The sequence below is a fragment of the Lutjanus erythropterus genome, chromosome 23 (genome assembly GCF_056507025.1).
Source record: "Lutjanus erythropterus isolate fLutEry1 chromosome 23, fLutEry1.hap2, whole genome shotgun sequence".
NCBI lineage: Eukaryota > Metazoa > Chordata > Actinopteri > Lutjaniformes > Lutjanidae > Lutjanus > Lutjanus erythropterus.
Genome location: NC_139339.1, coordinates 2,628,432 through 2,649,939, shown reverse-complemented (window position 1 = coordinate 2,649,939; position 21,508 = coordinate 2,628,432). Strand labels below are relative to the sequence as shown.

The 21,508-nt window shown below is 39.4% G+C and overlaps 2 protein-coding genes and 1 long non-coding RNA gene across 4 annotated transcripts; 1 reads left to right on the top strand and 2 right to left on the bottom strand.

Moving 5' to 3' along the window:
* The first annotated feature begins 560 nt into the window (after window positions 1-560).
* Window positions 561-7,276, top strand: coro2ab (coronin 2Ab). Its single transcript, XM_084712949.1, has 14 exons — window positions 561-866; window positions 2,219-2,419; window positions 2,759-2,875; window positions 2,967-3,116; window positions 3,286-3,486; window positions 3,566-3,682; window positions 4,082-4,186; window positions 4,292-4,388; window positions 4,795-4,910; window positions 5,011-5,101; window positions 5,387-5,535; window positions 6,255-6,422; window positions 6,551-6,619; window positions 6,996-7,276. The coding sequence occupies exons 1-14, from the start codon at window positions 852-854 to the stop codon at window positions 7,059-7,061; spliced, it is 1,662 nt and encodes a 553-aa protein (XP_084569075.1). The 5' UTR covers window positions 561-851; the 3' UTR covers window positions 7,062-7,276.
* LOC146305329 (uncharacterized) lies at window positions 3,561-4,895 on the bottom strand. The gene is made up of 3 exons (XR_014769143.1): window positions 4,790-4,895; window positions 4,235-4,423; window positions 3,561-3,680 (listed from the first exon to the last, which is right to left on the bottom strand). It is a non-coding gene; the product is annotated as an uncharacterized LOC146305329 (long non-coding RNA).
* Window positions 7,277-10,029: 2,753 nt separating the features above from the next.
* On the bottom strand, window positions 10,030-16,605 carry LOC146305327 (acidic leucine-rich nuclear phosphoprotein 32 family member D-like). Of its 2 annotated transcripts, XM_084712898.1 has the most exons (7): window positions 16,426-16,604; window positions 13,613-13,762; window positions 12,865-12,987; window positions 11,058-11,244; window positions 10,737-10,834; window positions 10,404-10,473; window positions 10,030-10,178 (listed from the first exon to the last, which is right to left on the bottom strand). In XM_084712898.1, exons 1-7 carry the CDS (start codon window positions 16,477-16,479, stop codon window positions 10,102-10,104), a joined length of 759 nt encoding a protein of 252 aa, XP_084569024.1. In that variant the 5' UTR covers window positions 16,480-16,604; the 3' UTR covers window positions 10,030-10,101. The 2 variants fall into 2 exon arrangements, 1 of the variants encoding a protein (XP_084569024.1); XR_014769128.1 differs by lacking the exon at window positions 10,030-10,178 and having other exon boundaries at window positions 10,737-10,958; window positions 16,426-16,605.
* Between the last annotated feature and the right edge of the window lie 4,903 nt (window positions 16,606-21,508).

The following is a 21,508-nucleotide window of genomic DNA, read 5'->3' as shown; positions in this document are numbered from 1 at the left end:
GAGTAGAACAGGTCTGAGACCAGCTCTCTCAAGTCAGCATAGTCAGAGCCACAGGTTTGAACCCTACGCTGGACGTTCCTGAGGACCAGGTGTTGAGGGAGGTTCATCCATTGAGCCTCACGGACAATTTCTGAGCTTTCTGGATTGTTCCCAGGGCTGGTGTTACAGCACCTAGACAAAAATGGTAGTGATGATGGTAATGCTAAGGGTTAATGATGTTAATAATGCTGTTGACTGTCTTTGATGGATTTTTAATTTTTGGTTTTTCCATGATGACCTTGTGGGCCACATGAAACCGTTCAGCGGGCCACATTTGGCCCCCGGGCCAAATTTTGTCCAGGACTGCTCTATAATGTTTAATAAAGAACATATGATTTTTATATATTTTTTCTAATCTGATACAAAGGACAGCTTCTCATGTCTAATCAGTGAACTGTGAAAGTGCAGCCATTTAGAGTTTGCAAGTGTAGCAAAAGTCTTAAGTTTTTAGAGTTTAATGTATGATAATGAACATTAAGAATGTTGTTTTTAATGGTCCTCTGTGTGTGTGTGTGTGTGTGTGTGTGTGTGTGCGTGTGTGCGTGTGTGTCAGTGGTATCGGATGCAGAGAGGGGTGTTTGTGTGCGTGCAGCCGTGCATAAACAGTCTGGCTAATGTGGAAGGAGAGGCGAGACGTCATGGATCAGGAGTGAAACACACACACACACACACACACACACACACACACACACACACACACACACACATTGCAGTCAGAAGTCAGCAGTTGTACTTTTACCATCAGCCTGCGAGCTGAACTGAACAGTTTGCTGTACAGGTGACGGTGCAGGAAGAGACCTCAGTGATTCTACATGACTCTATCCAAGGTAAGAAAATATCCTTTTATTCATGTTATATTAACTTATTATATTTAACTTAGCTTTAAATCATGCAACACCAAACTTATAAACCATCTTAAAATTAAGAGAGATGAGATTTAGACATGTTTTAAGATCTTTCATTATTTGAACAACAGGTTTTTATAAAGGGAGAAGAAATTTCAACCCATCATGAGTAGAACAATGAGGCTAAGTGACTTCTTAACGAGCAAACTGTGTAATGTGTTGTTAACTTTTTAGCTAATTAGCAAACAATATGATGTTTTGTTAAATGTTTAGCTAGCTAACAAACAATGTAATGTTTTGTTATTGTTTTAGGCAGCTAGCAAATAATATTAAGTTTTGTTTAAGACTACAAAAGTAAATGGTTTCCCTCCTTTTATACTTTATTGGTCCTGACAGTACCAAAAGTCATTTTTCATTTATTTATTTTGATCTGGGTTATCAAGCATCTCCATGCTGATTAAACTCTATTAAATTTAGTTTACATAAAAAAAAAACTTGGATCTATTAAACCAAGACTTGTTTTAATTCTGCTTAACTCTGCTTTATTTTAAATCTAGATTAACTCATTTTAAACCTAGCTTTGATAAACTCTGATTAGACCTGATCTTAGATTAAATTAATCTTTGCTTTCCAAGGACTGACCGTGTTCGAATGCAGAAACATCTGCTTCATACTGATAATATTCAGATTAACATCTGCAGCTGGATAATAATCTGATTAGATTATTATTTCTTTTATTCTCTCTCTTCTTCTTCTTCTTCTTCGCTCCTTCTCTTCCCTCGTCTGTCGACAGTAAACTGATCTTTTCTGCTCACAGTAAAGGTCAAAGGTCAGGAGGAATTTGTAACAACAAGACGTGTGTATGTAACTTATGAATCTTTAATAACAGGCAAATTGTTCAGGACGATAGATTTATCTGTGTGTGTGTGTGTGTGTGTGTGTGTGTGCGTGCGTGTATTAAAAGAAGTTATTGAAGAAATTGATTTATTATTGATAAGATTATGAAAGCCAATAATGACAGCTGATTGCATTATTGATTAGACCAGATAATACAGCTGCTGAAGTTCCACAACACTATTATGAGATTACGTACAGTAGGTCTGGCGCACACACACACACACACACACACACACACACACACACACACACACACACACACACACACAACTTTACTTCTTAAAGAAGTCATCATTTTGTTTGTTGTTTAATGTGATTAATAACATATCATGGACTTTCATTGAGTTTTTGGTATTGTAACATCCCTTCTGTAAAATGTAAATATGTTCAGATTTTATTGCTACAGAACTGTTAATAACGTACTTCCTGTTCTCCAGATGTCGTGGCGTTCGTCTTTCCGCTGCTCAAAGTTTCGCCATGTGTTCGGGAAGCCGTCCACCAAGGAGCACAGCTACCACGGGGTGCCAATCACACGCAGCGTCCATGACAACCACTACTGCTCAGCCAATCCCTGCTTCATCGCCGTGGTGACGGAGTGCGCCGGGGGCGGGTCCTTTTTAGTCCTGCCCATCCATCATGTGTGTAGTCCTGGTGTCATCATTTCCTCCTGTTGGTCATGAAGAAAAATAAAAAAATAAGTCAAACAACACAACCTGGTTAGGTTTAGGCAACAAAACTACTTAGTTAGATTTAGGGTTAAAAAAAGATGTCTCGTGTCTACCATGCAGGCAAGTAGGCAACTTAACTATTTACCCCCTGGGTTCAAATAGCATTTTTGCCTATGGACACCTGGGTAATGCTTCCAGATACATCTGGGTGTAAATAGCCTCATTGGCTATTCCACACCAGGTGCAAATAGCATCTGCCATTATAATTTTTCTGCTGTGACTTCAACGATAAATGATTTGTCCTCTCAGACAGGCAGGGTCGACCCTCAGCACCCGAGGGTCTGCGGTCACAGCGGGAGGGTCCTGGACGTCAAGTGGAACCCGTTCGACGATCACTGCATCGCTTCGTGTTCTGAGGACTGCACTGTGAGTCCTGTTTAGATTTAAGTCTTCAAAGGTCTTCGGGACGGTTCACGTGTGAACGAGGGTCCTCATATGTATGTGTGCATGTTCGCAGGTGAAGATCTGGGACATCCCGGTCTGCGGCGTCCAACAGAACCTCACCAAGGCCAGGAAGACTCTGATTGGTCACTCCAGGAGGGTGGGGCTTATTGAGTGGCATCCGACAGCTGAGAACTTGCTGCTTAGCTCCGCCTATGACTACAAGGTCAGGCACGTGATTGGTCAGTTACTCTAAGCTCATGGTCACACGGGGGAGCGACCACCGCCTCCTGAGACCAACATCACAGAAACGTCTTTGCTCCTGGTTGAGGCTACAAATTCATCGGCCAAAGTTCACCACAGCAGCTCTGACTTTGTCTCTCTTTTTGTCCCAGGTTCTCCTCTGGGATGTGTCTCAGGTAGGTGCGGTCCTCAGGTACCCAGTCCGGGTGGTTCTGATGCCCGTGTACCACCGGTACCCGTCTGATATGCTGCTGCTGTCTGTGAGCTTCAACAGCGACGGCAGCAGGCTGGCGGTCACGTCCAAAGACAGACGGGTTCGAGTCCTGGACCCCCGGACAGGAAAGATCCTACAGGTGTGTTTCTGTCAAGTTAATCTTGTTCTAATAAAAACAGAAAACAAATGTTCTAGTAATGTTCTCAATGTTCCTGCAGGTGTCCAGCAGCAAGTCCCACAGGGCCAGTAAGGTTTTATACATCGGAGGGCTGAAGATGCTTCTGTCCACCGGCAGCTCGCCGTGGAACCACAGACAGATCGTCCTCTGGGACCCTGTAAGGAACACAAACAACAGACACCTTCTGCACAAGGTTCTACTGAGAACATTTTTATATTACAAGGTTTTATCTAGAACACACTCACAAGGTTCTACCAAAAACCTTTTTATATACCAAGGGTTTTGTCTACAACCTACCCAGGGGGTTCTTCTGAAAACTTTTTGATATTACGCCCCAAAGAACCTTTGACAAAGGAGTTCTTTTAAGATTTCAACAATCTGTGAAGTACTCTTTCTTTGGATGAAAAGGGTTCTTAATGGAACCTTTAGTCTAACAAAAAACACTTGAGAAATAATTCCTTATAAACCAAAATGGTTCTGGGTAGAACCTTTGTCCTTCATTCAAGAAATCTAAAATATTCTTTGTGTCTGTCTGAAACGGTCTGTTTGTGAGCAGGACGACTTATCTGAGCCTCTTTATGAGGAGGATTTGGACGGTTCTGCAGGGGTTCTCTTCCCGTTCTACGACCCAGACACACACATGCTCTACTTGGCTGGAAAGGTCAAAAACACACATTTACTCAGAAATCAAATATTTTTTTCTCCCTACCTTGATCAGCCTCACAGAGAACATTTGGGAGTGATGTGATGCGTTTGTGTGCTTCAGGGTGATGGGAACATCCGGTACTACGAGCTGAGCACTGAGAAACCTTACATCAGCTTCCTGACGGAGTACAGGTCCCTGCTGCCACAGAAAGGACTCGGTGAGATCTGGAACCGTCTTTGTACACAACATTCACTAAAATGGATTCAAAAAATCAATTTTAAAAAAGACACAAGCAGAAAAAATGTCAATTGAAAGTTTAGAATCTTGTTGCCATACTTTTAAATTTCCACTCTGAAACTCCCAAGCTTAGTTCAACCACAGTGGGTCGTAACTTAGTTTGCTCAGACAAGTTTACTTTGGGAAAAGGCCACGTTAGTCAGCTGTTGGCTACCAATACTAGAAAAGGACTAACTATAGCTAGTTGTACCTTAATTTTAGAAAGACCTCAGTTAGTTGGACTACGAACACTTTTGGCTACCTGTTCAAATCATTATTTTAAAATTCTTTTAAAAAGGCTAACTTTTAGCGAACTTTAAAGGCTCTGTCCTCTGACCTCACCTCAGGGGTGATGCCAAAGCGCGGCCTGGACGTGGGTGCCTGTGAGGTTTTCAGATTTTACCGTCTGATCGCCATCAAAGACCAGGTGGAACCGCTGTCAATGATCGTTCCCCGAAAAGAGGTTGGGATGACACGTTCACCAGGTTTCTCTTCTGTTGCATTTACTGATGATCGGAGAGAAAGAAAAGGACAGAAAAACAGGTTTTCTTCTGTCCTCCCAGTCAGGTATTTTTCAAGAAGATCTGTACCCGATGACAGCTGGAAACCAGGCGGCCATGACGGCTCAGGAGTGGCTGATGGGGATTAACAGGGGTCAGTAAAGTATTCAAGTTTTAGAACCAAAATGGCTGACTGATAGATACTTGCCTCCAGTTTCTCTCAAGGCCCTTTTCCACCAACAGGGAACCAGTTCCATTCCAGTTTTGCACACCTAATTTTCAACTGTTCAGCACATTTCAATCAAAAATAAATGGGTTCCGAATCCGAAAAGTTGTTCTGTAAGAATCTTGAATTGGACCCAGTTCAAGAACCAGGGCTAACGTGGTGGAAAAGGGGTATCAGTGAGCCAGAATAACCTCCTGTTTCTGACCTCGCCAGGCCCTGTGCTGATGTCCCTGCAGCCTGGGACTCAAGTGGCCAACCCGTACCCAGAAACCCCTGCTGAGAAGGGGTTAGTGAGGCAGCTGAGCTCCCTGCGGTTCCAGATGGGTCCAGTGACCAGAACAGACATGGACTTTATGGAGGAGGTAGAACACTGGGTTCTTTGGTTACCATGGCTTGTCAGAATTGTCAGCTTAGTTATAGTGAGCAGTACCTCCAAATGAGACACGACCACAGAACAAAATGAGGACATTCAGGTTTAACGCTGAGCTCTGTTGCACACAACATTTATCTCTGTTTAGTAAGTCTAAGTTCATTGGAGTAAATATACTTTATCCATATTGCTTATGGAAATTCAAAAATGCAAGTGCTGTCAGGACCCAGGAAGAAACAACTCATGTTGTTGTTCACTAGCGAGCTAAGTTAAACATTTTATTGTTTGTTTGGTAAATAGAAACTTAAAACATGACATTATTTGCTGGATAACTAGTTACATTTCTTTGAGGAACTTCATTATTTTTCTCAATTGTTAAACCTCTTCAATGGTTTATTTAAAGTTAATACCGGGGGTCAGTATAGCTAATAACTCAAGTTCACATGCCGTGATGTATTTAAGGGTCCCACAGACGGCCACCATCTGAAGAGGTTCATTTCTACAGCTTCCTCCAGCCTCACCATGTTGGCTATCAGAAACTTTTGACTGCACAGCGCCATCTAGTGTCTGTATCGCTTCTTTCCACCTTTCTTTCTTCTGATCACCAGTAAAACACTGATGCTTTCCCAGCAGCTCTTATTCACACGCTCAAAATTGTGTGTAGCTGTGTTTTGTTGCCGTTGTATAAACCAGCTGATCATCTCTCTTGAGGCCTTCCTCGAGGAACAGCTGGCCTACCAGGACGCCAAATACCCCAGAGAGGTGAGCGATCTGTCGGGGTGGCAGCCAGACGAGACCCAGATCCCACTGTGGACGTACTGCTGCACCCCGCACTGCTGCGAACCTGCAGAGAGACCGCCACCGACAACCGAGAGCGAGGTCAGGCGGGAATTCATCACACGTGTACATGAGAATACTGTATGTGTGTGTGTGTGTGTGTGTGTGTGTGTGTGTGCAAATACCTTGGCTTGAGTTTCTCCTCTTCCTACAATAAAATCTTATTTCAGCTCCTGCAGGCGTTTTACAGACAGCAGGATGAGATCAGAGGCCTGAGAGAACAACTTAATCACAAAGATGTTAGTATTCAAACACAAACACACACAAACACGTGCAAAGTGAACATCCAGAAGCCAAAAGACTGGGCTGAACCACCAAATATTAATTTAATCTAAGATTTTGAGGTTTGGTCAAGGTTTAAAATGAGGACATTAAGATTTAACACTAAGCTGAGCTCTGTTGAAACATAATCAGTTACTGATAACTTTTGGCAGCATTAAAGCTCAATTGTAGTTTAAAGAGAAGTTTTTTGTTTTTTTTTTTTTGGTGCAAGTTTGGCATTAAGCCTTAATTTAATCTGGTTTAAGTTTTTAAGTAAGTGTGTTAGTCCAACTCAGTCTCAAAGATGAACTCTGTTAAGGCGTCACAGTGACTGTGGTTGTTTCTGATGTGCAGGTGAGAATCGCTCAGCTGGAGCTGGAGATCAAAAACACCAGAAACAACATGAGGGCGACCTTCTGATTCAACCAATCAGCTCATACGCTGCTGCTGCTGCTTCAACACTGAACCAATCAGAGTCAACAGTTCTGACCAATAAAACAAAGACCACTGACATCTTCACCTGGCTGTAGTGTTTGTGTTCACACTTTTTTAAAACCTTTCCTCACTACATTTTTAAAAGATATTTTAGATATGAGCAAAAGACGTATCAAGAAAAACTTATGTAAAAGATGCAACGGGAGAAACGACATAAAAGACGTGACAAGATAACGATGTAAAAGATGTAACAAGATGCAAACAACGTAAAAACAAGGTAATGACAGACAAGACACAACAAAAACGACGTGAAAACAAGATGATAATGACATAAAAGACGTGACAAGGACGTAAACAATGTAAAAACAAGACAATAAAGACGCATCAAGCTATAAACAATGTAAAAGACACACAAGGAAGAAAACTGTAAAAGATGTGATGACAAAAACGGCGTGAAAGACGGAACACGACAACGTAAAGACAAGAATGATGCAACAAATAATGTAACAAGACAAAAATCTTTACTTCTACTTGAGTAAAGAATGTGTGAACTTTCAGCACCTCTTACATCATACAGCAAACCAGCATGACATCATTTAGACGCAGATGTTGTGATCCTGCTCAGTTTGAAAAGATAACAGCTCAACACGTCACGGACCGACATATTGTTTTTTTTCATTCAACTTCTGGAATATATTTAGACCGGGCGAAACTGGAGCACAGACATCAAGAAAACTCAATCGGGTTCAAAACATCACCAGAACAAACCAAAGGAACACTTGATGTATCATGAAGACAAAAAGGTCAGAGAAGAGACGCCAGGAGCAAAATGTTAAGATTTTATTTACAAAGTCCTTTTTGTGTGTTTTTTTTTTTTTGTTTTGTTTTTCCTTTAACTTACAGAAAGTAAAAAAAAAAGAAAAATAAAAGAAAACACAACCTCAGCTAGTCAGTGTAAGTGTGAAGGATCAACTGGATCAAGTCTCTACGGAGCAGGAAGAAGAAAAGAGAGAGAGGAGAGAGAGAGAGAGAGAGAAAGAGAGAGAGAGAGAGAAGAGAGCTCGAGTGTCCCCAGACAACCATACAAAATTAAACAAAAACAATTTCTCTGAAAAAATATTTCTTTTAAAAAGCTCTGTTGGCAAAAAAGAGAGAACACAGTTTGCCCTGAGCACGCTCGGCCTCGGGAGGGAGGTGGCGGGGGTGGGGGTGGGTGGGTTCGCTAGGGTTGACTGTCCGTCGATGACACCACGAGGATGACATCATAGCTGCTGGTTCAAGTCCCAGAGTGGTGATGTCACAGGGAGGGGGCGGGGACAAAGGGATGATGGGAAAGGAGGAGTCGAGGGGTTTGGTTTTTTGTCTGTGTCTGTCACCTGTGAGCCCTCGTTTGGTCTCCGTCCACAGACACATTCAGGTTTTTCCTCAAAATCTGGAGCTTCGTTTATTGATCTGACGTTGTGAATTAATTAACAAAAAAAAGATTTGAGTTTATTTGGACAAATTTTCTCGTGATCGAGATATTTTGTGATCTTAAAGTGGTAAAGAAAACTCGAAAATAACTAACTCGATCTAGCCCTCTGTAAAAAGTCGCTGCTGTGATGCTCCGTTTTTCAAAGTTTAGTGATGCATTCACTTCCTCATAATGGAGTAGGAATTTTGAGCTCAGGTGGTCAAAATCTGTTGGAAACACAGACGCCACCTGATGATTTTATGTCAATCAATGTGATAAATTTGGCGGATTGATTTGACCGTCCTGTTAATTTAATTTACAGACACTAAAAAAATGTATTAATGCGGAAAAAAATGTGTTTATTTCTCAACCGAGTTTCTTGTTGCAAATTTGTGTTTCATCGTTTATTTTAGAACATAAGCCACAATGACCACAGTCCTCTTTCCTACATATTCTTTGTCAGATTTAATATCAGAATTAATAACCAACTCATTTAAAGGGGATATTTTAAATTATCTGAAGCGTGGCTGAATGCTGTATTTATCCATAGTCAGTGAATTAGCTACAGTAGATGATAGTCGCCTGTCAGAAAAGGCTTTCTGACAGGAAACAGCTGCTATATAAGACAAATGTCACTTTCTCCAAACCAACCAAACTCCTTCTGTGAATAAGGACTTATATTTTTACAACACCAAAGTCACACAATAACACAAACAAACTAACAGGTCGAGGCAGCGGTAGACCAGCAGCCTCAGTGTTCTGTGAAGTAAAATTACTGATTTTGTCAATGGAGTTTGGTTAAACAAGAAAGAGTGATAGAGAGGCTTTTCTAACAGGAACTTTAAGTTTTATAAGCCAACTGACGGCGAGGTAAAGCAGTGACAATATTTTAAATATAGCATACACTTAAACTGATATCGATCTAATAGAGGTAACACACCGACAACCCTACATCAAATCATCCAGACTATCCCTTTAATGTCACAGAAGCACCACCGTATTTTGTTTCTGAACGTCAAACATTCTCTGGTTCCAGCGTCTAAATGCGAGGATTTCTTTTTTTTGTCAGATGATGGTTAACAGATTATTTTCCAGTTTGAAGACAAAAAAAAAAACAATGTTCTGCTCTAATAAATTACAATTTTCACTATTTTCTGTCATTTTACAGCTGAATTGTTGGAGTTGTCATCAGTTTTAAGAGGATGAAGCTCAAAAAAAAAAAAAGTGTTCCACCAAAAACACAAAGACGCCAGAAAACGAGAATTTATGAGTTTGTTGATCACTGGGAACAAGCGGTGGGATGAAGAGGTGATACGAGATTATAAAAATGAACAGAAGTTGCTAACAGGTGTTTCGGTCTGTGGGAGGGGTGCTGACGAGGGCCCAGAGGGAGGAGACCAGATTCAGAAATGGAACGCAGCCAAGGAGTCAACAGAGTGGAGGTGGGGGGGAGGGGGAGGAGTCAGAGGAGGAGGACGAGCGTTGGTGGGGGGGGGTGGGGGGTGGGGTCACCAGGCGAGAGGTCACAGGGGTTTGGTTTGGTGGGTGGGGGTGGGGGGTCTCAGTGGGTCCTCATTCATCATCGTCATCATCCTCATCGTCAGGTTCCCTCTTCCTCTTCTCTCCTTTGGCCGGAGACGAGTCCTCCTCTGCAGAGGACAGAAGATTTAGTTTGATTTTAAACAAGAAACTGCAGCGATTAATTAAAAAAATGTTAAAGATTCTTTGTTTCGTCTGAATTCCAGCAGAATAACTGAGGTGGAAAAATCACGAACTGTTCCAGAAAAGTCAGACAGACTGAACTCATGTTGGGAAAAAACAGTGAAATAAACAGCTGATTTGTGTTGAGGTGTCGGAGGCTCTCTGTCACTGACCATCATCATCATCCTCGTCATCATCCTCCTCATCTTCCTCACTGTCCACGTCTCCGTTCACCTCTCCATCCTGCGGACACAAACGAGGGTTTTTAATGCAGAAGAGTAAATCCATTATTTTCTGTGTTTAAAAGAACAACTTTTCAAAAAGTGTTAAAAACAGCTGTGAAAGGCCAAAATCTGATGATCTGATCAGCCACAGTGTAAAAAACACGCGTCATGACGTAACGCCGTCCCTCCTGAAGACCGGGGTGGAACCAGCAGGAGAGTCACTGCTAAAGTTTTTGCGACTTTAAGATTTCCGAAAACACATCGTTTCACCGGCGGACTCACCTCGTCGTCACCGCTGTCGTCGTCATCATCGTCGTCTTCAGCCACCACGTCCTCCTCATCCTCCTCTTCCTCCTCCTCAAAGTCCTCTGACTCGCCCTCTAAAACACACAAACAGAAACGACTGATCAGCAGAGCTGGGTATCGGTATAACTTCAAAGTTATCAATTGAAATATTAAAATCTGGATCCAAAACTCTATTAATTTTTAAAACTGTACCCAGCCCTGTTGATCATGTGCAGATGATTCAGACGTGTTCAGATTCACATCTACATTTCTTTTTTTAATGAAATCATTTTTAACATTTTACGCGTTGACGCTCACCTTCTTCGTCCTCGTCTTCGATGCCGTCCCCCTCGCCGTCGGAGTCGGACGCCTCGCAGTCGTCGATGTCGTAGCCGTCCAGGTAGGTGAGCTGGGGGAGGAGCTTGAAGATGGAGTCCCTGTAGTCGGCCAGATTGGTCACCTCGCAGTTAAACAGGTCGAGACTCTTCAGCTGGGGCAACTTTTTCTGGTGGGGCAAAGAGGGACGTTATTGATCCGTTTGAGGCGTTTGCGTCTGAGTTTAGCTCAAAATTTTAACAAAAACTGCAAAAGAAAATGCGATTAATGCACATTTCAATCCATTACTGATAACAGTTGTGTATTAGGATCAGCTGCATCGAGACAAACAGCTGATGGCGCAAATTCTCCAGTCTGTGGTTAAATCACCGCACAGGAAGAGGAAATGATGACGACATTAAAACAAAATGAATGTTTGTTTCTATCCACTTCTGGTTTTTGATTATTAGGAGTCGATTCATTGAGATGAGCAGCAGGTGGCGCCAAATCTCCAGTCTGAAAACCATCACACCTTCACAGAAGAAGAAAATAACACCAGTTGAACTTCAATTCAAACATTTGTTTGTTTCAAGTATTAATGTGAGGAAGGTTCCATCAGATCTGTGAGGAACCTTCACTGCTTTGTATGCATGTTTATCTGCTGTATGTTAGTGCATTGGTTCCCAACCTGGGGTCTGGGCCCTCTTTAGGGGTGCGCCAGAAATCACAGCTCCGCTCTGAGGTCCTCAAAATCAGATTTGCACGTCAACTAAAATCACGCGGTAAATGATATATTTATATACAAAATGATTATTTCACATCTTCATCACATTTAATCAGATCTTATTGTGCTTTTATCAACCAAAATTATGTTTTTAGATTTAATTCTACAGACTGGAGACAAATTAAATTAAACAGAGTTTGATGTTTTAAAATATGTCGCCTGTTAGTTTGGGCTTTTCCTTAACAGACAGCTAAAAATACTAACAAATGATTAACTGATTAATCATTAACAATTAATAACATAAAAAATGTTTTTTTTCTATTTGAAATTTAACTTTAATCAATTAATCATTTAGCAATTATTGATTAATGATCATCATTAACTTCCTGTACAATCTGACTCAGCAAATTATGAAAGTAATGTGATTACAATTGTAATTTATTACTGTTTCAAGCACTTTGTCCATGTTTTTAAACACTGAAAACACTGAATTAAAATTAAAGTGTCTGAGGATTTCCAGCACCTTTACAAATGAAAGTCTGTACAAAACTGTTAACAGAATAAATTAATTTCTCTGTCCTGAATTAAAAACAGTAGATTACTCTGCAGGTTCGTTTCAGGCTTCACCTCTGATGATGAATCATTACTGTTCTTTTGTTATGACCATCAGCTGCTCTGCTGAGTTATTACAAGAAAAAAGTTTATGATCTATGAATGGAAATAATTTAACTGATGTTTAGTTTTTGTATACTTTATATTTAAAAAAATCACATCTTCTCACCTCTGTATATTTTATCTTTATCTTATTTTTATTGTTATTGTTCTGTGATTTATTACTTGTTATTCTGTTACTATTATTTTTATACCGAAGGACTCCGGCCAAAGTTTTCCACACGACTGAATTTATATAACCGCTGTGACAATAAACATCTTGGATCTTTAATCACAGATGAGTTACAGAGCAGCCAGGAAACAGCTGATCAGTAGTTAAATGCTGAAATGGGAGCTTTAACTCTTTTTTGAAAAAGAAAAAAAGAACAAATTTTGTCGTTTCTATCAATTTTTTTTTCATACAAAAGAACCCACCAGCGGCTCCAGGGTGCTGATGTCTTTGAACTTGTTCCCGCTGAGGTTGAGGTGTGTGAGGTTCACCAGACGCTCCGCCAGAACCTCCAGACCGCCTGATATCCTGTTGTCACTCAACTCCAACTGCACGAAAAAGAACATGAGTTTATTTTATTAGGACATTTTAATAAAGCTGATTACTTCTTTTTCTCTTTTTTTTTTTTTGAAATTTGTCTTTGCTTACACATATTTATATTCTTGATTATTTTCTCACTTAATTGTTTTTTTCTCACTTAATTGCTACAAAATGTCAGAAAAATAGTAAATTAATGACTTATAATTTCAGAGCCTGATGGAAAAACCTTCAAATTAATTGTTTTTTATGAACCAAATTTTATCCAAATATCAAAGAAATTCAGTTTACTATCATACATGACAGAAAACATCATTAGAGCAATGACCATTAATAAATATTAATAACTATCAATGGTCGTCAATGATGTTAATAACTGTCAATGACTGTCAAAAACCGTTAATAACATTTAATGACTGTCAATGATGTTAATAATTGTTAATGAATTGAATCAGAATTTGGACATTTTTATTGAAACATTACTTAAAATGATTAATTATCAAAATAATTGGTGATTCATTTTATGATTGATTAATCGTTGCAGCTCTACAAAGCAGTTAATTGATTGATCTTGATTGATTAATCGTGGTTGTGCGAGCTGAGTTTGTCACGTCTTTCTGTGTTTGTCTCTCTGACCTTTTTCAGTTTGTCCAGTTTGGGGATGTCTGCGACGCTCGTCAGGCCGACGTTGATGAGGCTCAGCAGCTCCAGGTTGGAGAAGTCCGACGTGATTCCTTCGATCTTCCCGTCAGTGGTGCGACAGTTATCCAGAACCAGCTCCTGGACCTGCGAGGAGGGCGGAATCAGTCCGGTAAGAGATATACACAAAAGATACACAGACAGGCTCCTGATTGGCTGCCTGTTAACGAGGCGTGTCCATCTGCAACTGTCAGAAAAACGTGAAGTTACAGTTCATACTCTCATTTTTTTTTTTTACAGAAGGTGAGATCTTTTTATCGTCCGTTGGCACGTGTAGATCTGTTTTAAAATGACTTTCAGTTCCTGATTTGACGGTTGCGGTTTGAGTCATTTTACTCCTGTGAGCTCCGCTGCCGAGTGTTTAAGAGACAGAGATGAGTCTTCTGAAGATGCAAGATGACGACGGACGATTTCCTCAGAAACCGCGGTGCAAAACCTTGGTGTTTTCCCTTAGTCTGTCAGACTAGAACAAATGATTTCTTTTGACACGGTCGGGTTCTTTAATATTAACTGAATTTAATTACAATTGTGCCACTTTCAGATGGTATTTCATTCAGGCCTCAACAAAAGATATTGTACAGCTACTGGACAAAGTTATACATTTTAGATTTGGGCTTATTTTATTCATCAGACCAGCACAGATGGGTGCTTCCAAAACATCAATCATTTCTTTTAGGAGACAGAAAACCAAAGATCCTACAAATCCTATGTAGCTGGATTATAATTTTGACAAGATTATGCATAATGACCAGTTGAAATTTTAAAGATGTAAACATATCTACAAGTTTGACAAATCACAATATAACTACAGGTATCTTCAAAAGTACAGTTTTGACTGGGAAAAATGACTCAGTTATCATTGATCTGCCATACATATTTGGGCTGCAATCGGTTATTAAGCCATGAGATGTTTTTTTAATTAAAAAATGTCAGAATTCTCTGAGTTTAGCTTCTCAAATATGAGTATTTTACTCTTATGACAGTAAACTGCATATATTTGTGCTTTTGACAAAACAAGACATTTGAGGATGTCATGTTGAGCTTTGGGAAACACTGATCAACATTTTTCACCATTTTCTGACACTTAATGAACCAAACGTCTAATTGATTAATCAAGAAAATATTCAACAGTTTAATCGATAATGAAAATAATCATTAGTTGCTGCCCTAATACCCTGACTGGAACCAATTCATTTTTGGCACTTTAGCTTAATAATAATTGTGGTCAAAATGCCGTAAAACCATAAATACATCCAGTCTCAGTGAATGGGACTCCTGAACAGATTCATATTGGAATGGGTCCCGGCCGAGTCTCTGTTTATAAACTCCCCCAACACACGTGACGCTGCTACGTTAGCTCCCCTGCTAACACTGTGCTAACTGTTCCACCTCCGTTGCCCTCTTAACTTATTTCCCCAACAAATGACCACATGAGTGATAGTGACACGGGCTGGTCTGGTGGCTTTTTTGTGAAGGAACTGTGGTTAATATGACAGACCAAGCGCACAGGAAGAAGTAGCTGCCGCCTTGGCTTTAGCTAATCGTTAGCACGCCGCTGGCTACGCGCCCTTATGGACTCGGGCTCAGACTAATCCCCGGAGAGGCGATAATATCAACAACGTCAATTATAGCGGTTAAATGTGTACACTGGCCGCTTTGAGGCTACATTTAGGATGAATTTGTGCTTGGAAAATAATATGTAAAAATTTGATCAGGATTAAAGCGTACTGAGGGGAAAAACAATGACGTATTTCCTGCTTAGATTAATATTACGTGTTATCGTTAAGTTGTAAGCCGTTTTAACTCAGGAATACTGCACATCCAGACATTAGTCAGGCCCGCGTGACACGGATATGCATTTCAGTGTTAGGGACTGAAGCGCGTCCAAGCTTTATTTTATATATACCGTTTAGAACTGAAAATGTTACTTTATGTGATGCAATTTTGACCTAAATATTTAAGATGAGAGTGAATATAAAAACTGAAAACAAGGCGGTAAACAGCTGCGCAGCTAGGTAGTCACGAGAAGGGAACCCCAGACTCGCGAAAGCTCTCGCGAGAGTTATCGTTCTTACCTTAATCGATGATCTTTACGGAACCCTAATCGACAGATTTTTTTCTCCTAAACTTTAACAAAGTGTCTAAACACAGTCTTGTCACATTCTCAACCATAACTTGTTTCTACAATATGCACAGTGAATAAGCAACTCGTACAAATCTCGCGAGACCTTCGCTAATCTAGATTTCCCTTCTAGACACGACTACGGGCAACCCTACATCCGCGAAAGTTCACGCGAGAGTGATCATTTAATTCCAAACTCTAAGTTTACCCTTAGTCTAACAAAGTGTTTGAATCCGTAAATCGCTTCAGGTTTTAACCCCAGCATAGTCGCATTATAATTAAAATAAATAACTTGAATAGAGTGCAAACAGAAGAAATAAAATGGACAAATCTCGCGGGAGTTTAGTCCAGGGTTCCCTTCTAGACACGACCGCGCAACTGGGGCTTTTTACCAGCAATAAAGCTGAGGAGCTCCCGGAGGGAAATAAAGAGATTAATATTACAAATGAAACAGTCTTGCAGACTTTACACCAGCTTGTGGCTCCGTATAGAACAGCAAATATACATTTAAGCACTTTTCGGGATCTGCAGACAGCACGCCATGTGCTCGCCACCCCTCCTTCCCCGGCCGGGTCAAGTTTACACCGCACCGTCTCCGGTAAACAAGGCACTAAACCGGGCTACTCACCTCTGACGGACTCCGGTTCCTCAGTTCTAACGAGACCCTCTTTTTCATGTCCATTTTACTCTGCTTTTGGCCTGAGTTCGGGTCTGTGTGATGCGAAAAACTTGTTTCTCTTCGATCCTCTCTTCAGTATCAACACGCGGAACCAGTGTGAAGTTAGCTAGAGTGAAAATATAAGACTTCCGGGTGAGACTTCCAAAATAAAATCCCCATGATTACAGCGGAACCGCAAAGGACATTTTCAAAAGAAAGACAGAAAGATTCTTATTCTCCCATCTTTTTAATCTATAAGACGTCATTTATATTATATCTTAATATTTTTAAATTGAATAATAGATTACACCAGATGGAGAGTGACAGCAAACTAAGAATTACACTGCACTAATGACTTGTTTATTTCTGCGTATGACAATGAAAACTTTGCATCCTTAAATTGTTCCTTTTGTGATGAACACAGTGAAACAGCAGCATTTATTTTAGAAATGTAAATTTGCTGCAGTCTTTGGGGATATCTGCATTATTGGTTATTTCCTTAATTTACAATTTCTCAGAATTAACAAAAGAATTTTTTTTTTTTTTTTTTGCTTGTTTGTTAGTTTTAGATTTGACGTACCCTAAATCAGTTATGTATGTTTGATATACTTTAGTAAAGTTTCATTGTTTAAAAAAGTACGTATTTGCAACTGTAGTTTAACACCGTGTTTAATTTATAAGATCATCTGCATTTTTATTAGACACTTTTAATGTCAAAAGTCGTTTCTATTTAATGTAAAAAAAAAAAAAAAAAAAAGGGGGGGGGGGGGGGCGTCACTTTATTTATTATTTTGAAGGCAACGTATCATACTTCCGGTTTTTCTCTATGTTTTTCTGTGGCACTTGACAAGAACACAGTGAAACGTTCCCGTGTCGTCTGTGAAAAGTGGGTCAAGCCGTTTGTTGCCTTTATTTCCCTCGAAAAATATCTGATTTTTTACTTTCGACTTGCACATTTTGTGACAATCTAACAGATGAATAGAAACATATGTTCAGTAGGACAATAAATTACGTTTCATTAAACAGAGAGTAACAACATATACACTTATCACAAACGTGTTCTAAAGCTGGGTTCATCTATTATACATGGTAATGGATGTTTATTGTTGTTAAATAGATGACAGATACAGCAAATATTGATAAATAAATAAAGCGTACATCTTTATGGTAATCTGAATTCATCCTGTTTCATCTTACTGCACGTTTGATTTTGTATATAAATAATGAGAAACAGTGAGTAAACTAAATATGTCGTTGGATCAAATATGTTATCATTTCTGACAAAAAACAGACTTGATTTGCAATAGAAAATTGACCGAAGCACAGATTCCGAGTTTTTCAGGAGCACCTGAAAGCATCAGATATTGGTTTGTAAAAGGAGGGAAACGGTAGCAAGGAGGGAAACATGTCTCCACAGCGCCCCCGGCGGCCATCTTGGATCATTACACTGAAAGAAACAGCTGATGCCCGCGTTCAATAACTGTCATATCAAAACTCCTTCAGATTTCATACCAGAATATGCTCTTAAATATTTTCATGGCAGAAATTACATACATACATACATAAATAATGGCATCATCAAATGTTTTAATACATATGATGATGATAATAATAATAATAATAATAATAATAATATATTTGAAACACTGCTTTGACATACAAATAATGCTAAAATGCTTAAATAAATTAAAATTTACATAATTTAATGTTTTAATGTTTGTCTGTCACCATAACTAAATAAATCACAAATTTAAGGAGACATGTGAAATCTATTTGTGTATTTATTCATATATTTACACATTTGTATATTAATGAATACATTTATTTATTATTTATATTTTTTATTTATAATTTCATTTAAGCAATTTATTATATAAATTGTCTATTTATTATATAAATCTAAATGTCTTAATTTATTCAAGTATTTAATTATACAATCATGTATTATTTATTGTATTTCTATATTTAGTTTTGGGCCCTCAAACCCTCCATATCATTAGCTACTCTATCTATCTATCTATCTATCTATCTATCTATCTATCTATCTATGAAGAACAGATTGGAGTCTCGTTGTCTGCAGCGTGTCATCATAGTGTTAATTCTTTATTGTCATTACATTGTAGTTCATCTTCACAACAAGCAGTTATACATACAGTGGTCTTAGATTATATCATCATCCAATACGAGGAGAGCAACAGTTAGAGTTAGTATCACAGCTAGGTTTTTTCCACTGACCACGCCCCCCCCACACCTAAAAATACCCCCCCACATCCCTTCAGCCCCCCCCCCCCCCCCCCCCTCCCCTTCTCCACATCACACACCAATGTATTGACAATCGTCAAATACGCCACAGGTGCCGAACCAATAAATAGGACGCAGGAATAAATAAATAAATAAATAATCAAAATTAATACATACATTACATAAATAAATAGCAACACGGTGTGTATATACTCACATACACACATGTAGCTCAGCAGAAGACACAAGGGTCCATAGGCATAGGGGCTATTTTATACAGCCACAAGGCAAACAGCCACAGGTCAGACCCCAACCATGTTATTACACCTCAAAAAAACATCAAGAACATTTCTTTAAAGCAAAGCGGCTCTGACAGCAGAATTAGTCCGATTGGTTCAGCTAAACCTTGGTGGGCGGGGCTTACAAATCTGTGTTTTTCAGCATGAAAAGTTAATTAAACTGGCAGATTCAGATGAATAAAGAGGAACTCTGGTCCAAATATAAAGAAAACACGAAGGACAATAGCTTCTTTAAAATGTATTCATGATCCTAGATGGCCAGTGGTTCAATAGTTAGTCTTTATGCTAAGCTATGCTACATTTTGTTAATAGTATTTACCATTAGTTTTTTTGTTTTTATCATTTTGACAATCACCTCACTGTCTTACAGAACCGTCAGCGACATTAGTAAATGATAGTCAGTCAGTGTAACACCAGCGTTAGCCTGGTTTTCACAGCTTAGCTAACGTTAGCTTGCTATGGCTCTTTCTGGCATAGTAACTGCCAAAAACTTGCCAAATAAGGGGGTTTAATTTTATGCGTCCAGATAATATTACTGTAACATTTGCTAATAGTGTTTCTTTAACGTTGGCTAGCTACCACAGACACAATACAGATTAGCACTGACAAATTAGTCTACTGTTGGAAAATAATACAGTCACACCACCTCAGTCTGATTTTTAATGCCTTTTGTGTGTGATTTACAGACTCTTCTTAAGTTTAACTAAACCAACAAGAATATCTCTGCTTTCAGAGCTACTATATCTCTGAGGAAAGAGTTTGGTTTGAATCAGAAAATCCGAGAGTGATGTTAAAATTAAAATTCAGGCAGGTCACGTGGTCGAGGTCTGACTCATTTAGGTGAAAAGGGAAAATGGAGCGTTAACACTGTACAAGTCCCTCATTGAGGTTAGAATACATGTCGCCATAGAGGGCAAATCAGCACAAAACAAAAAAAAGAAGAAGAAAAGAGCAACAAAAGAAAACCGATGATAAATAAAAACATATTCAATACTCAAAAAGTCTTAAAGCACTTTGTAATTTGAGAGGATGAAGAAGATTTGTGGATTGCTATACAAATATAGCTTAACCAAGTCAAAAGATTAAAAAAAAAAAATAGAAAATGAAGGGTATCAGTTAACAGAGGCTCACTGCAGCGCCAGAAAAAGCCAGCAGGACAAATAACCCCCCCACCGTTTTTTTTAAAATTTTTTGAAAACCATCTCAAACAGCAGACACGAAGCGGTTTCAGTTGCATGCAGCTCACAGACTTTCCACAGGCGGACTCAGAAAATCAGGTTTCAGACTCAGAACACAAAGACAAAACAAAGAAAAACACTGAACGCGGCCGCGCTCCAAACCCCCGCCGTCGTTCACAACAACCTGCAACAGTTACAGAAAAGCAGGTATGTGGCAGAAAGAGAGTAAGAGAGACCGTTAGCTAGTTTTACTCTGTGATTCTATTGTTGCTGTCACACATGTGCTTTGGCAATGGAAGAGATGTCTAAGTTCTACAGCTCTTTAGATAGACAGATCAATAGAGCGATAGGTCGACAGATAGATCGATAGATAGACAGATCGATAGATAGATTTGACTTTTCCACAGTTTTCCTTCAAAGCCATCTCTTCCTCTTATTGAAACAGCAGATTTTTATTGCCTCTTTGATGTTTATTGACAGTTGATAGATTATATTGAATGACATTTTTATTTTTCATTGCTATTAATATTTCTGCCCAAAACACTGTTACAGCTTTCAAGATGAAACATACGTACCCATTCTCCATCCAAATATTTAATAAAATACTTATCTCTGCTGAAAACCTGGTAAATTATTACTATTTTCAACTAACTTGTCAAGAACTGGCACGATGCGACCTACTTTAAGGCCCAGCTTGAGAAACACAAACAACGCGCCGTGGACAAATGCCTCATTTCTGACTTTTTTTCCTTTTTTTTTTATATGATAATGGACTGTCTCAATTTTTGCGAAACAGCTGCATTAGCGCCCTGACACTTTGACATCACAACAGGCTGGGTCGTAACGGGACACAAGTATTCAGAATACATTTTCAGAGTACAAAAAATGAAGTCTCTGTACATCTTTAAAGTTCTACTTACTTTTGAGTATTCTGCTCAACACCGCATCACAAAAACGCAAGTACAGGAATGTGAAGCGAAAGGCTAGCTGGTTAGCCGCATCTGGCACATTAGCGTCGGCCATGCTAGCACAGATTCCTGCCGCTGTTTGAGGACATCGTAAATAATGCCTGGATAGAAAAACCTGAAGCTTTTTAATTTAATAACATCCATTTAGTTCAGTTTCAGAAATGTTAGCATGATTAATGAGAACAACAACTGACCCTTGCCCTCCCTTTTGTTTTTCTCTATGCTCTAATAAAAGTTGCTATGCTAGTAGATATGCTAGGCTTGTCTAGGTTGAAAAGAAACCAATTTTAAAGATGGGTAAAAGGTGTCACCATCAATTGACGCAGATTTGCCAGCTAGTTAGATAGCATTTTGCCAACATTAGCTT